The sequence below is a fragment of the Bicyclus anynana genome, chromosome 7 (assembly GCF_947172395.1).
Source record: "Bicyclus anynana chromosome 7, ilBicAnyn1.1, whole genome shotgun sequence".
Classification (NCBI taxonomy): Eukaryota; Metazoa; Arthropoda; class Insecta; order Lepidoptera; family Nymphalidae; genus Bicyclus; species Bicyclus anynana.
In genome coordinates this window covers 17,748,503-17,766,039 of record NC_069089.1, presented here as the reverse complement: position 1 = coordinate 17,766,039, position 17,537 = coordinate 17,748,503, and the positions used below count along the sequence as shown (strand labels likewise).

The window sequence follows — 17,537 nt, the reverse complement described above, 5'->3', positions numbered from 1 at the left end:
TATCGTGATGTTTGGAAGTCCCTACAAAAGGCCTATGTCCTGCAGTGGACGTCCATCGGCTGATATGATGATGATGATGAAATCTAGCAAAAAATATTATAAGCCCAAGTTGGGATATCGTATTCTATAGTCTGATAGATCCTCGTACTTGTCCTAAATGGTGTGTCTAAAGAACCTGACACCTTTTTAATAACATCATAATTTTAAAGCTGCCCACAAAGAAGCCTCTACTTTGTGGTTGTGGAGCATTTTTTAATTGACTCCACAGCCTTCGACCTTCACCGGAATAACGGGCAACGCACAGAACTACGCTGAGCCTTATTCGTCAGTAATAAATGTACATATTGTACTTGTAAAATAGTAATATCTTCATATCTCATTGACATTAACTATTTCTTTCGTTATCAACCCATATTCGACTGACAGCTGAGCTCGAGTCTCCTCTTAGAATGAAAGGGGTTAGGCCAAATAGTCCACCACGCTGGCCTAATGCGGATAAGTAGACTTCACACACGCAGAGAATTAAGAAAATTCTCTGGCAGGTTTCCTTACGATGTTTTCCTTCATCGTCTAAGACACGTGATATTTCGTTATCAACCCATATTCGGTTCACTGCTGAGCTCGAGTCTCCTCTTAGAATGAGAGGGGTTAGGCCAAATAGTCCACCACGCTGGCCCAATGCGGATTAGCAGACTTCACACACGCAAAGAATTAAGAAAATTCTCTGGTATGCAGGTTTGCTCACGATGTTTTCCTTTTGAGACACGTGATATTTAATTTTAAGAAATTAGCTATTTACGCACGATATATTATAGTGCACAAGTGTAGGCGCAATCACAGGTGCACAGTGCACACTCCCATCTCTCATAGTCCGATGGGACGGCAGATCGACACGACCGGTGAAAAGATTGAAGGCTTTACGTGCTCTCCGAAGCATGGGGGTGTATTAACACTGCCAACTTTCTAAATCTGCTATTAAGATTTTTCTTGTAGAAAAATCCTATTACCGTATTGTTTGATGGCCTGCCCTCGGATTCGAACCGTGGACCTCCTTATCCGTAGCTGATCTATCTAACTACACCCGCTGAGGTACTTTGACCCTTCTTATGAAGGTTACACAGTAACGACCAAAGTCTCAGATCCGAAGTCGCCACTGGCAGCACGCACTAGATTTTTTTTAATTCTCTACAAGTAGATACTGCGAAATGGTGATAATAACAATAATACCTGGTGCTACTCGGAACCTTCTTAGCCTCACGATCACAACGGACGATTAATGATCAGGTTTATAATAGACTAAAATGAATTTAAATAACATTAATATTCTACAAATAACTTAATAACGTAATTGCAGTCGCGGGCAAACGCTATATTTAAATATTTGGCTATCGATATTAAAACAGACGAGGTGACAAAATAAAGAGCGGTTTGAGCGAAATTTACCATTTGCAGAAATACGAGTAATGCAAGCTCGTTAAGGACAAGTCGATTTCGAATTACATTACCTTCTTCGTATTATAATACTAGATATTCGGTGAAGCTTTCTTCTAAAATCGTTTAAATAGTTTTTGAGTTAAATCGTAACAAACAATCAAATTACCTCTTTATAATTGCAGTAAATACTTAGATCTCACTAACATCCGAAATGTTAGTAGATTAGTGAGATTTAAGAATAGTAAAATTCTCAAATTCTCCTGTCGATTCTAATATAATTTTTGGTAGAGTTGAAGAAATTAGCTAAAACGTAATATTTTAACGGATAAAATATATAAATAATAGGTACCTATAATAATTCATTAAATTGATTTCCAATATCTTAGAACTTTAGAGGTTTAGAACCATCTTTTCGATGCACGGGTATGTAAATTTTATACTAGGGGTGTAAATTCTGCGTGAAACTAGTTCAAGGTACATTCTGTTTAGTTTGTATATTAGGAAAATTTGAATACATAAGTGTCATTCTTATGTTAATTGTTTTTATGTTCGGAAGTTCACCATTTTGTGTTATCATATGATATAAAAATTAATTTACTACTTGTATTATTTTAATCACCAAGCTGCTGTGATAGCCCAGTGGATAGAGCTGTGATAGCCCAGTGGATATGACCTCTGCCTCCGATTCCGGAGGGTGTGGGTTCGAATCCGGTCCGGGGCATGCACCTCCAACTTTTCAGTTGTGTGCATTTTAAGAAATTAAATATCACGTGTCTCAATCGGTGAAGGAAAACATCGTGAGGAAACCTGCATACCAGAGAATTATCTTAATTCTCTGCGTGTGTGAAGTCTGCCAATCCGCATTGGGCCAGCGTGGTGGACTATTGGCCTAAACCCTCTCATTCTGAGAGGAGACTCGAGCTCAGCAGTGAGCCGAATATGGGTTGATGACGACACACGCAGAGAATTTAGAAAATTCTCAGGTATGCAAGTTTCCTCAAGATGTTTTTCCTTAAATGCACATAACTGAAAAGTTTCCAGACCGGATTACCGGACCTACGCCCTCTAAATCGAAGACAGGACTATCACTGCCAATTCCCTATTAGTATCAGCTTTAATTTATTATAGACAAGCCGACCTCGCGGTTTCACCCGTGTAGTACTCGTTCCTATAAGAACATGAGGATAAAATAAAGCTTATGACACTTAAAAATAACGTGGCTTTTTTGCTAGTGGCAAAAGAATTTCAAAATCGGCTTAGTAGATCCAGATATTAGCCACTTAAAACTCACTGATTTTAAGCTATAGAACGGTCAAAGTCTCACCAAAAATTGTCTATTGCAACTCTGTACAACTACATTATATAAAATATATGTAGAACTGTAGAGCCGTGATAGCCCAGTGGATATGACCTTTGCCTCCGTTTCCGGAGGGTGTTGGTTCGAATCTGGTCCGGGGCAACCTCCAACTTTTCAGTTGTGTGAATTTTAAGAAATTACGTGTCTCAAACGGTGAAGGAACGTTGGGCTAGCGTGGTGGACTATTGGCCTAACCCCTCTCATTCTGAGAGAAGACTCGAGCTCAGCAGTGAGCTAAATATGGGTTGACATTGATGACGATAACTACACAAATAATATATATTACAAACTTAGCCGATTTACGGTCTGGACCTTTGAAACCTGCTAAAAGCATGGATCATACTCTATAGTTACAGACGGTAAATACCTACCTATGATAGAGTCATGGACTGACAAACATTCAGCCTTTATACGAAGAAGATCTGGCCATCACAGGCACTTAGACCAATAGTGGTAAAGAAAGATTAATGCTATAGATGTATGTCAATGAAAAATGTCAAGTCGTGCCTCAACTTTTAAGGTAATGTCATGTATAATATTGACACAATCGATTTGATTCTTGATCTATGGTTTATTATAAGTTGTATATAGGAATATAAAGTATTAAATTTATCTTTCCATACATTGTTCTCATCAAATCTTCTGGGAGAATAGGGTAAGACCTATCTCAAAATGAAAATGTTTTCCGTGAACCAATTTTAAAAGCCTGAACTCCAGCCGCCAAGCTTCTTAAGGAATTTAAAGGCGATTCATGATTGAATCACTAACATTACCACATAGACTAATAACCTATAGAATCGTAACACCTAACAATTTTTCACTCCAAACGTAAGCCACTTCTGTGACTATGTGAGCGTAAGAGATAAGCTAATTACCCTCGCTGACACGCACACAAGCGTAATTGTCGTAGCGTAGCGATACGTCAAGGGCTACAATTTCAGGGCACATAAACGCCTTAGGAATCATGCGACACTGTCTATGTGTTATAAATCTATGCAATACCATCATATGCCCGCCAACCTGTACTGGAATAGTATGGTGCGTCTTAGCCCCATTTTTCCCCTCTTTATTAGGAGAGAGAAGGGGTGAGCCCTATAGTGATGATTGTTAAATAGATCTTTGATTTGCTGTCACAATAGGTAAGCTATTCAAATATTTTAAATGTTTACTGATCTTAATAGAGTTTAAATAGTAGCTGATTTTTTATATCTCATTTGAATAATTAAACAAAAACAATGCTAAATAGGAGTATTTATTTTGAGCCTTGGTCACAAATTGATAATTTGTATTCTATATTTCTTTACTTAAATATAAATACGTTTAGTTATTACGAAATAACGTTTATAAATTTATGGGTCTAATGATGACCTTTCCGGTACAGTTACAAGAACATATTTCTTGGTGGTTTAAAAACCGGAAAAGTGTGAGTTGATCTTACATAAATAGGGCAGTAATATAATAATACTATAAAAATACTAGCGCTGTCGTACTTTCTCTGTATATCACTAATTCCGCAGGAAGTGTGGATTTTCCGGAAAATGTTTTGCTCCAAAACTTTCTTGGTGAGAAAAATAACCTTATATCTCATAGTTTCATTTTGATGGCCTTCGTGGCGCAGTGGTATGCGCGGCGGATTTACTTGACGGAAGTCCTGGGTTCGATCCCCGGCTTTGCCGATTGAAATTTTCTTAATTGGGTCAGGTCTGGCTGGTGGGAGGCTTCGGCCGTGGCTAGTTACCACCCTACCGACAAAGACGTACCGCCAAGCGATTTAGCGTTCCGGTACGATGTCGTGTAGAAACCGAAAGGGGTGTAGATTTTCATCCCCCTGCTAACAAGTTACCCCGCTTCCATCTTAGATTGCATCATCACTTACCATCAGGTGAGATTGTAGTCAAGGGCTAACTTGTAAAGAATAAAAAAAAAAGGTTAACCGAGGACAAGAACCCAGGATCTTATGTGGATCCTACAGGCTAACAATTAAACCAATAAGGCGAATTATTAATAGGTGATTTAACGAAATAGCCAAATAATCAAATTAGGCGAACGAATATAAAATATACGAAAGAGAGGGAGAACAAAATACTAAACATTCAAACAAAGATGCACTTAGATAAAATATTTTGGGTTCTTTTGATTAATGACAGGCGCTTCATTTGCATTCATCTAATTTATTTTCGAAGTTCTCTTTAAATATATTATTTTTAATGATTAATTTATATCTATCTATTTTCTGAACATCAACCTTCGGATTCCTCGACACTATGTCATGAAAGACAAAAACGTATTAGAATAAAGTTGCTGAACTGGCGACCCCGCACTGGAAAACGCAGTGTTGGTTGACCCCCTAATAAGTGTAGCGAAGACATCTAGCGAATTGCAGGGGACCGCTGGATGATGGCAGTTCAGGTCCTTTTGGAAGTCTTTGCAAGAAGCCTATATCGAACAGTATTAGTATTTTGACGGCCTCCGGTATGCGCGGTGGATTTACAAGACGGAGGTCCTGGGTTCGCTCCCCGGTTAGACTGGTTGAGGTTTTCTTAATTGGTCTAGGTCTGGCGAGACTTCTGCCGTTGCTAGTTACCACGCTACCGGCAAAGTGCCGTCAAGCGATTTAGCGTTCTCTTAAGATGTCGCTTAGAAACCGAAAGGGGTGTGGATTTTCATCCTCCTTCTAACAAGTTAGCCAGCTTCCATCTTAGATCGCATCATCACTTACCATCAGGTGAGATTATAATCAAGGCTCCGCCAATTAGACATATTGCAGCTATTCCCCAAGTAAGCTGTTTCTCATAGTTCTTTATCAATTTCAGTTAAAAATAGAATCATAATAATTATTATGATATGAGTTTTTGCGAATAACAATAATTATTTTCGTCATTGGCGCAAGATGTTACATTCGTTTTTCTTGTTTTGCTTTCACTACATTTGTAACCTTGACTTTGAATGTATAGCAGTCTTCGCGAGAAGCGAATCTCTTAATTTGATATTGTAAAGTTTTCGCATTTACTCGTAAATCTATGTATTTTTTAATTTTACTATAACTTTAGTGAAAGCTATCTTAATAAGCTCTAAAAGTATAATTTGGAATTGAATGAATACTAAAACTTTCAAGCTTTCAAGCTTTTGTTAGCGAAAATAACAAATTCAAAAAAGCTTAAAAACCTAGTTACAACAACTGGATAGCCCAGTGGATATGTACTCTGCCTCCGACTCCGAAGGGTGTGGTTTCGAATCCGGTCCGGGGCACGCACCTCCAACTTTTTAATTGTGTGCATTTTAAGAAATTATATATCACGTATCTCTAACGGTGAAGGAAACATCGTGTGGAAACCTTCATACCAGAGAATTTTCTAAATTATCTGCATGTGTGAAATTTGCCTAACCATCCTCATTCTATATGCAGCCGAATATGGGTTGATAATGACGACGAAAAACAAAAACCGTCTCGTTAGTCCAATGGTTAGACTATGTGGCTTCGGAACACGAGATTCTGGGTGCGAATTCTGGGACAGGTCATGGGTTAACAATTACTGAGCTTTTCTTTCTTCTTACATATTTTCAATAAAAATTCGGAATTATAAAAGCTCGTAATTGGTAAAATTTCCTCATTTCAATTGCTGGTGTTACACTCCCTTGCTTTGGAGTACCAATATGTACCAATCATTACCATTAACATCTAATAATGGCCGTTAATTTAATATTGCTCGTAGTATAACTTTAGTCATTAGAACTTTTAGGCTTCTTTATTAATTTTATTAATGAAATCTTTTTTGGTTTTTAAAAACGAAATAGTTCAAGTTATCTAAGGCAAAGGCTGTGTAAGATAAAGCCTAATATTTGTCCCCGAAGCTATATATATGTGCGAGGAGATGCGCGCGCAAGTCATACGTGCCAGCGCGCGCGCGGGATTGTGTTGTGTGTGACTATGCAGTGAGTGACGTGAGCAGCATCATGGTGAGCCACATCCTATGCTTTTACCATACCAATACCATATACTAAAGCCAAACTCCATGCGGAATGTTTATCAACAAACCAATTAAAATTAAGAGAGAAAACTCCTGTCATTCCAGACCTAGATATAATTTATTTAAAATTTTTGTATTGTTTTTTTATAAAATACCTGTATAATATTATTCAATTGTTTCCATTTAATTAATCAAATTTACTGTCATAAATTTAAGGACATATTTAAATTATTTTTATGTGTAAAATAAGTGATTTATACACTCATTTTTAATTTACTTGTTGATAAACAATCCACATTGATTTTGGTTTTGGTATATAAATTAGTACGAAAGCAATAGTTTTATAATAACGCAACTGAGTTGTAGAGTCATCAACAGGATGCCCCGGTTTCGGAGTGAAGTTGCAGTTCAAATAATTGCGATTGATAAGAAATTTCATTTTATTCAGCTGAAAATCTCTGTAAATTAATTTATAATTATATTATGCTCATATCATAAAAATAATGATTATAATTTGCCAAAAATAACATAGGATTAGATTTAGTTATATTTATGAAATCATCTAATATAATGAAAAGAGTTCTTGGAGTATGTATAATTTAGACATGTTCAGTTACTAGTATTATTAATATGAAATAATAAGAAACTACTTCATTTACACATAGTTTTATGGGATGCAACTGTTAGACATAGAAGCTTTTGCGAACAGGATTTTACAAATAAGAATTGTAATCAAACGTAATTATTTTACTTCAAAGTTTCTTAATTTCCTCCGCATTCTACTGTTTACTACATTTTAAAATTTATTTTTGGAGAAAAAAAAACAACATTAACCTTTAAAAGCTTTATTGGTTTTCCTTGAAGAATTAACGTTTTTGCATTTTGTCAAATTCTGAAATTAATTGCTTTATTAAAATGAATTATTTTGGATAGAGTAATCTGCAATCAAAAACTGTGATATTACCTCTGCGCAAATTGTATTCATAAACGTATGAGTTATTAATTACAATACGATGAAACGTAATTTAATATTATTATCATTTAATAATACTTCATTGGCATTACTGAGTACTGATATTATGATTGATGAAAACTTTAATTTACTATTGACATAAGCTTTACTCAGATTTTTCATCAATCATCAAATAAGCTAAGGTACAATAAATAGACAACTTTTCATTATGATCGTCAATATTGTTTACAGCATATCTATACTAAAATTATAAAGCTGAAGAGTTTGTTTGTTTGATTGAACGCGCTAATCTCAGGAACTACCAGTCCGATTTAAAAAATTCTTTCAGTGTTAGATAGTCCATTTATCGCAGAAGGCTAATATATAGGCTATATATTATCCCCGTATTCCTACGGAACGGGAACCACGCGGGTGAAACTATGCGGCGTCAGCTAGTATTATTTAAAATACATATAACCTCTTCTCCATTTCATCAAGACTTTTTACATTTATTGAACACTGTTAGACTTCTTGAAACTTTTTGTCACATATTGTTTTTAATCTATTTCAAAAACGCTCTCTAAACCTTAGCAATTTTTTCTACAAAGTTACAATTTTATTTAGATTTTCTAAGGCGTTACAAATTTCTATGATATTTCCATTGCAATTAATTTTCGAATTTTCATTAAATACCATCCTAACGTTAAGACGTATCTACCATTGCCGTGAGATTAATCTCTAACGATAATCCTAACCGAGCGCCAGCTATTAATTTACATTAATGTTTCCCAAGCATAATTTAATTATAATTATGGTAATTACGATAATCTCGGATGTATTTCCAAATTTGATGCAACCTTTTACCTGTGACCTACGGAATACGTGCAACTACCTGTTATAACTTGTAGTCTAAAGATAACTTACGTACTTATCTTTATCTATCTATACATATAATAAAACTGTAATTGGTCAAATTCTGTACATTGAAGATATTTTGAAAATTTTAGTTGTAAGGCATTATATAATCGATACTAAGACAAAAATATATATTTGATCTGTTGAGTGGTGTTGCACTCCAATATCTAAGAGAGCGCGGTTCGCCGTCTATCCCAGTCACTATCATTAGTAAATGATACTGGTCGTTCATCATACCAACCGATGGACGTCCACTGCAGGACATACGCCTTTTGTAGCGACTTCCAAACATCACGATACTGAGCCGCCTGCATTCAGCGAATCCCTGCGACTCGCTTGATGTCGTCAGTCCACCTGGTGAGTGGTCGACCAACACTGCGCTTTATAGTGCGGGGTCGCCATACCAGCACCTTGAAACCCCAAAGTCCATCGGCCCTTCGAACTATGTGCCCCGCCCATTGTCACCTCAGCTTTGCGACTCGTTGAGCTATGTCGGTGACTTTGGAGTTTGGTTCTGGTCGTTAATGAATTTAATTTTATCTCCTCTAAGCCCGCTAACCCGTATTGTAGCCGCGTTGTGGATTTAAACTCCATCTCCTATAAGCGAAGCCTGCAGTGGGCCGTTAATTTCGCTAATAATGATAACTGGACCCTGAATTGGAAAATGGGTCATAATAACAAAACATCAATACTTGTATGCAAGCTTTACTTGCGAGCGAAGTCACCCGTCCGCCTGTTACGTCCGCAGTTACCTAATAACAACAATGCGTCAATGCGTTTGCGAAATTTATCGAGAATCGAAATTATAAGCAAAATTCTCACCTTGAGCACTGGCGTGGAGAATTCAAAGGACATTTTTAAATAGTAATTTTTAATTTTTTTCTTCTCGTTCAAAGTTTTAATTGTATCTACTCATATTTAACTTTGTAGTTTTAGCTTAAAAAGTTGAATCACAAAACATTTTTAAAATTCGAATTTTAATTGTGCACACATTTGTTATATACAGGATGCTAGGGGATTATTTCTGGAGTTTTTACCGAAATTTGAGATCTTTACCGAAAATTAATTAAAATGTTCAAAGAACATGTGTTCTAAAATTAATATTTTCGGAGTAAATAATATTTCTTTTGTAAATAGATCTTAAAATGTGTCCCACGAGTACACATCCTTAAAAACATGGCGTAGCCAAAGTTTAAAATTTTAAAATGCAAGGATAGATAAAGGTGTGTGTTACATGTATAATCGGAATTATTTGAAATATTTTGTATGAAAATATGAAAAAATATTATTTATGCTCCTATAAGTGGACTTGTCAACACCTTAAATACTCCCGAGTAACCTGTATACATACTTATCTCGGAGATCACTTTGTGCTATGGAGATGCATGGCGGCTCTAAAATCAGATATCCTTCTCTTTTACAAAAGAAAAAGTGTACAATTAAAAACATGCTTATAATAAGATTTAATATAATGATAAGTGTGATTGCAATAAATCTGCTAATATGCCTGACCCTGTAATGCGTTATTAAAATATGTATAATTCATTATGATGACAAATCGTTGCAGTATCATATATTCTCATTAAAAGCAAAACTTACACTGGATCAACCAGATGAGTTCACGCCTGTCCTATAATATATGATGATGCCTGTTATAAAGAATATGCTGATGATGATGTTATAATCCCAATGACTCAAAAATGTAAAGTTCCAGTCTCAGTGCGTGCAGGTGTACTAATTATAATGAAAAGCATGCGTGTAATTGTCTATGTATAACTGTCTAGGCAGGCAGTCTATCAATACAATGCAAATGATGTTGTAACTCAACAATGTGCTTACTAGAAGGAGGATGTTATGTTGTGAAAATGGTAATAAACAAAAGGGCGAACGGCAGTTTACTTATTCGCTGGATAGACCATATCAAAACCCTCTCATTGATTCGCCTCTCAGAATGTGCTAGAAGAGCTACATAATAGAAATGACGATGGATCAAAAAGCTTGCTAATACCTCTGATGTGACGACTACAAACATTATGTCAACAGAGTAAAGACGAAAACAAGATTTGGAGCGTACATCCATTACCTACTACAAGGCGAGTTCGGGCTTAGGGTTTAATGTTTGAATCTGTAACGATCACTAGCAAATGTTAATTAATACTTGCCTAAGCGTACCTACCAACTTTATGTTTTTTGGTTATGACGGAGAGCAATATTACCACCAACTTCCAACTCCAGGCTGAGAATTTATACTATAGTTTACAAAGCTCAGTATCTAGTAGCAGTAGAAGTAGCCTAGGGCTTGAAACCAGGGCTTTGTCATCCGAACTACTGCTAATCACTCGAAAAACAAAGCACAAACCGTTTTTTTACGCAAAGCTTTAATGCCAGAGGTTTTTTTTAAAAACATCAATATACCCGTAAAATAAAAACAATACCTAATTAATCTGATGATTGAAAGATAATTGTTTTAACCAAATTAGAACATGAAAAGGGCGCAAAACAACCAATCATCGAAATCACTTTGGCTACAAGTTGGATGTGTTTACGGCACGGATGACGAAACCTGGGACATTAAGCAAAGGTTAACGAGCATCGCCGATTGTTTTATATCGGAGTTTTTCACCAAGTTGTGTAAAGTTTTACGACATTGATTGCTTTACTAAAGGTAATATTTCTAATCCTTATCAGTAGTGACTTGGGAAAGCACATTTTGTCGAAAAGGGCCTTACAAACATTAATTAATACATCTAAGTAATGCTAAAATTCTTATTACGTTCTACCTCTTCTTATTAAACATTATGCCATCTAAAATGAAACTTGTAAAAATGTATTTTTCTCGACTCAGTTCTTCTACCGTAAAAAGTTGTGAGATCCACGAGATCCAAGTCGGTTACTTTATTCAGTCCGTACTTAAGGGACCGTCTGTCTTAAGTTATTACGTAATTAGCTAACCTAATAACATGTTATATTGATCATAATATTAAAAACCTTTTGTATTTCAAATACCATAAATTGAATTGGTCTTGAAAATTCAGGCTTATTGTTTTATCCACAACGAAGTTAAAGTGAGTCGAATTTGGCTTGAATTGCTTCGGCGTACGGCCGTGCTTCTTTTTTTCTCGATTTGCTGGGTCCCTAGATAAAATCTTAAAGTTAAGAAGCCGGTGATGATATGGTATTCCCTATTTTACTTAACAAGTGTGTGCAACTGTGCATTGCTGATGCTCCTGCCGTCTCTCGGTATTACACACGGACGCCTGTTTATACATCTCGCTACAGTAACCATAGTCGTTATAAAATATCTATTATTTTTACTGTCACTGTAATGTATGAACATTACAGTGACAGTACAAACGGGAATATTTTACTACAACGTTCGGAATATTTGCAACTGCGTAAAGAAGCGACGGTTGCAAGAATGTCAATCAAGCCGCTGTGACCTTTCACCGGCCTTCAGCCACCGGCTGTCCTAGCATCTCTCGTAACTCAGCTACTGTGCATACTGCAACATTATTTATCTATATCTAACTACGCTAACATACCATAAGCCTCAATTACTCCAATGTAAACAGCAGGCTTATTCACTATCTTTTACGTATGCTAGTTTACATATAAAAAATTGAGATTCTATGTAAAAATGTCATCCGGTGCTTACTGGTGGATATCCGGTAAGTAAATGACATTTTGTCAATTGATTTGATGTATATTTTAATAGGTTGATAGTGAAGACCAAAATACTGAATATGCCAGCAGGTCATGAGTTTACATCAACAATGAGTTAAATTTCCACCCACTAGACTATTGTATTTACTTCTTTTTTAGTCACTAGGACTATGAATCCAGACTGAAATTTGCAGACAGAGTGGGGCAATTTGTTGCCGGGTACGTGTGAATCGCTGACTGAAGCTGCCAGCATTCCCACTAAAACCCAGCAGAGCTACCTGCGCCCTGTTAGGGATGTTAAAGAATCTATCCAACACCTTTCCAACTTTCCCTACAATGTCGTAACAACTTTGTTATAAATAGTCCAGTGGGCTGAAGTCGAATCCAAAAGTTCTCAATGCTGAGTTCAGCCTAATTAGCCTATTGAGGCTTATTTTTAACCGACATTAAAAGAAAGAGTATGAGTTTGAACAACTGGAATTCCGACAAACAGTATTTCTACTTGTTTTTATGTAGGTACTTATAGATTGTCGCTTATTACGATGACCTATTCGGAGAATCTGTACAACATAATTAAATTTAATAATCTCTGATGAGATAACATTTCTGCTCGCAACCAGTTTGCGTGCCATAATAACATTATTTTTAGTTTATTTGAGAAAGTTATAAAATACTAGCGGACGCCCGCGACTTCGTCCGCGTGAAACTCGATGTAAACTTTCAACTGCCTCTACCTTACCCCTACCCTACCCCTACCTTACCCTACCCCTAGTCTACCCCTACCCCTACCCTACTCTACCCCTACCCTACCCACAATTAGGGGTATAAAAATAGATGTTGGCCTATTCTCATAGATACCGGATAAGCACAAAAAATTTCATCAAAATCGGTCAAGCCGTTTCGGAGGAGTATGGCAACGAAAACTGTGACACGAGAATTTTATACATTAGATTTATCTTTACTTCAATATAACAAGTCATAATATCCTTGTCCTTATAATATATTCATAAGATATCTTATTCATTAATTTCTTGGGGAACTTCACACACTTCAATGCGTGCTGAAGGCGGTAAACGGTTGCTGGTAGGGTTGAAATTAGTTATGACTAGAGCTGCCACTATAGCATACCACTTACTAAGCTGAATTATTAATATTATGTATCCAATATATTTATCTAATATTAGATACATTGAATGAAGCATTGAGTATAATATGTTTGCTATTTTCCTTGTTGTACCTATTCATTCACTTGCAACCTCTCCCACTGCCAAGGGTTACTGCCAGAAATCTCTTTCTTATAGATATAACAGTTATCTTGTTCTTTGTCTATTCTTTACTTTATTCATTTTCTATCGTTCGTGTCATGTGTTCCTACTAAATAAATAAAAAATAAGTTAATTATTATCAGTTTAAGTATAACATACCTAATATTATGTAATAAATTTATCCGTTACCTTTAAGTATAATAATTCATTACCCAAACCAACCCGCGTTGCAGTATCGTGATAGGTCTTAAGCCGCCCATTTCATGTGTGACTTATAATCTTAAATAAGCGTGAAATTTAATTTACACCGTCTTGTTTGACTAATTCAATCTAGCTAATATTGTAAGTACAATGTTCGAGTATAATTATTATGTGTGTCTACAAACAAATTTGGATGGGCTGGAACTATTATGAGCGGAGAAGGGAAGTTTTATCCAGTTCAAAAGGAGCTCCTTCACTTTATACTCGGGTCACAAATTCCAGGCTCTGCTTTGTTGCTGAGTTTATCTCTCTGGCATACATAAGATGGATCCGGCACCCGCATGTGAGTCCATGAAATGCTAACAGTGTAATTCATAGTCGTTGTGAGGGCGCCCCCAGGGGATCGTTCATCCGCTGTTTTGTAATTTAAACTCTATGCGTCTGAGAATTCGGCACTCAGTGGGTAAATGGTTCCCTGGGAATGCCCCTGCAACCTCTATAAGTTTCACTGTTAGATATTCGTCTCTAAACAAACATTATTAATAGCAAACTTGTAACGAATGTTAAGATATCATAAATGAATGATGTAGGATACGCACACAATCAACAATCACTAGCAATCTCTCAGTGAGCGACTGAACCGTAACCAGCGGATATCAAGTGCGCCATCTTGAAAGGTTTATTGTTTCACACAGGTGCGCGGCACGGGTGTAGTATGGATGATATTTCCTCTGTTCTTTACGATATAATGGTGTGCTCCAGTTTTGACGACCTTCGTTTTCTTGTCTGTGTACCGTGGGTGACTGTGGTTTTAATTGTTTTACAGGGAAAACCAGCGGGTATTTGATTCTCTTCTTCTTCTTCAGAAAATTTAACCTCTTTCAATCCTTTCTATTTTGGGCTGTCAAATTCCAATCATAGCCCATCACTGCTGAGACGATGATATCGTTTTTCTATCACATTTGGGGTCTTCTAGATTGTAGACGGTGCCACTGTTGCCACTCTAAAAAAGTCTTGCACCCCTTTCCCTTTCCAATTCCCTTTTTTGGGCTACGTTCCCTTCTGTCCAGTGCCCACTGCCATTTTAGATTCGACATCAGAGACCTTGCTGCTTCTCTATCATGAATGGCTACTACTACGGAATACTATATTAGTGTCAAACATTATGAGAAGAATACCATTTCGCACTACTTAAATCTAAACTTTTGAATATTTTTTAAGGATTCCGAAAGAGAGAAAAAAAAGAAACAAGCATAATATAATTACATAATAGTATTTTTTATTTGTTATATTATTTTTAATGTAATTGTGATTATATTGTCCTTAATTTATTTTTAAAATATTTGTATAGATCTCATTATCAGTCTACGTCTAGGAATCTATCTTCCAAAACAAAATCAATCTGTATTAAAAAATTTTATTAAATTTTTATAGGCAGTTTTTGAGATAAGAAATTACGAACACTGGCACGTATAAAGTAAATAATGTAGTAAATGGTTATTTTAATATTAATCATTATTATTATTATACCTGAATCAAAATTCTCCGTCGAGAACCGTTCTCGCCTTCGCCATATCTGTTCGCAATGGACTTAAAAACTATTGAATGAGTTTTCATAAACAAATAAAGTGATTGATTTGGAAGGTTTGTAATTTGTTATTATTCTATGTACATTTGTTGAAGTATGAGTAGAATCGCTGAAAGTGTCGGAATTCTTAGAAATTTATAGGACCAGAGGATTTCACACGAGCGAAGCCGCGGGAGTTTGCCAGTTATGTGTAATAATCAGCTAGCGACATAACGTGCAAGATTTCTAAAGGACCTTGAATCTTAAAGACGGCACAAAGAGTTGATTCCGGTTTGAGTCAAGTATCACCATAAAAAGATGGTAAAATAAACTTGAAACGACAATTTATTATTACTAAACAATCAATAATTGAAAAGTTTTTATACATAAAATTCTTATCCTATCTTCGGTACATCTATAATACTCAAAAGTGATGTATTATGTAATAAACTAATGTATTAATTTATTAGAGACATGTTCTTTATGAGTAGGTATGGGCAGTAAGCCTTAGATATGCTTATAGAAATTACTATTGATTAGTAGATAGTGACTTTATTAGTAAGGGTTACTACTTACTACCCATAGATAGTCAACGTCATAGTTTGAAGCTAAACCAAACAACATAACATATATTGGAGTCTAATCTCCCCAAAACAAAAGACTAACACAATAAAGATAGATGGCGTTAAAGTCGTTGAAAAGTTTTGTAATCTCCGTTACATAATATCCCTCTACCAGAGGAAGGAATCATTTACAACAAGAGAAATCTGGGTCAGAATGACCAGAACAATACTCTGTAGTCGGTGACAATTGAAAACAATCATTACCGAAAATTAGTTAATATTTTACATATTCTATTGAATAAACAAAATCGTTTGGAACTTAGAGAAAACAAAATTAGAGTAGCCGTTAGGTAATTGTTTCTTTCACAACGATGATGTGAAATTTGTGTGCTGCTTTCTTGCGTTCATGTTCTCTTTCATACTTCTTTTTGGCTCAACAACGCTGGGTTAGTCTGAACCAGGTACTGGGGAAATTATATGAACATGAGAAGGCTTTGCTCTTACGAGTATGTTTTAAGTTGATGGACAAATTATGTGTTTCTAGAGAAACTGTATAATTTGAGAGACCTTTCCGATTTAGGCTTAGGTTAGCCTAAGTTATCTGCCTGCTAAAATACATTTTAACTTTAATGTTTTCAATAGCGTTTGATAACACTGAAAATTAATTTTATATACCTACGATTAGTAAACTGAAGAAAACATTATTTATTGTGCCGAGGATCCTAAGAACTTTTTATTATGTTATTCAAATAAGTTTAGATAACACCCGAATAACATACATTTGATTAAAAATTAACTTAATATACATATTATAAATACATACAATGTCAATTCGAATTATGCTAAACATCTCATAACTAAACTATAACAGCTATTAAAATTCAACTGACATAAAAGTTATTTAAAACAAAAGGACAAATTAATATTATGAATATTCAAAAAAATAAAAAATTGGATGACAATTTGTGTCAATGTAAGGTCACTATGTCAAGGATATATAGATTCCTCATCCGGAAATTATTTCACAATAGGTATTATGTGTCGATGTTAATTGTTTCGGCTGGCCTATTCACTAATTTGGTCTTTATTAACAACCTATTAAAATAACATCAAATCAACTGAGAAATGCCATCTACCTACTGTATGATATTAACCATGAAGGGTTGTCAGTAGGCACTGGATACCATTTGTTACATAGAATCTCAATTTCGTGTCAACTAACATTTGTCAAAGTTAGTAAATTAGCCTGCTGATCTTCTTTATAAACTTACTATAGTAATCATCATCATCATCATCAACCCACATTCGGCTCATTGCTGAGCTCAAGTCTCCTCTAAGAAACGAAGCGATTAGGTCCACCACGCTGGCCCAATGCGGATTGGCAGACGCAGAGAATTAAGAAAATTCTCTGGTATGCAGATTTCCTCACGATGGTTTTCCTTCACCGTTTGAGACACGTGATTAAAATGCACACAACTGAAAAGTTGGAGGTGCATGCCCCGGAACGGATTCGAACCCTCACCCTTCGGAAACGGTGACAGAGGTCATATCCACTGGACTATCACGCGTCTCACTATAGTAATATTATTATTTAATAACCAATTTATTGTAATTTCAGCCACAACCAATTTCATATTATCTAAAATAAAAAA

At 35.7% G+C, this 17,537-nt stretch overlaps 1 protein-coding gene across 1 annotated transcript in view; it reads left to right on the top strand.

The window, feature by feature from the left end:
- The first annotated feature begins 6,634 nt into the window (after nt 1-6,634).
- The window catches only part of LOC112045751 (uncharacterized), a 41,374-nt gene continuing 30,471 nt past the window's right edge, over nt 6,635-17,537 (top strand). The window contains exon 1 of the mRNA XM_024082059.2: nt 6,635-6,748. Coding sequence (XP_023937827.2) covers nt 6,746-6,748 — 3 coding nt within the window. The 5' untranslated portion in view covers nt 6,635-6,745. The remainder of the gene's footprint in view (nt 6,749-17,537) is intronic.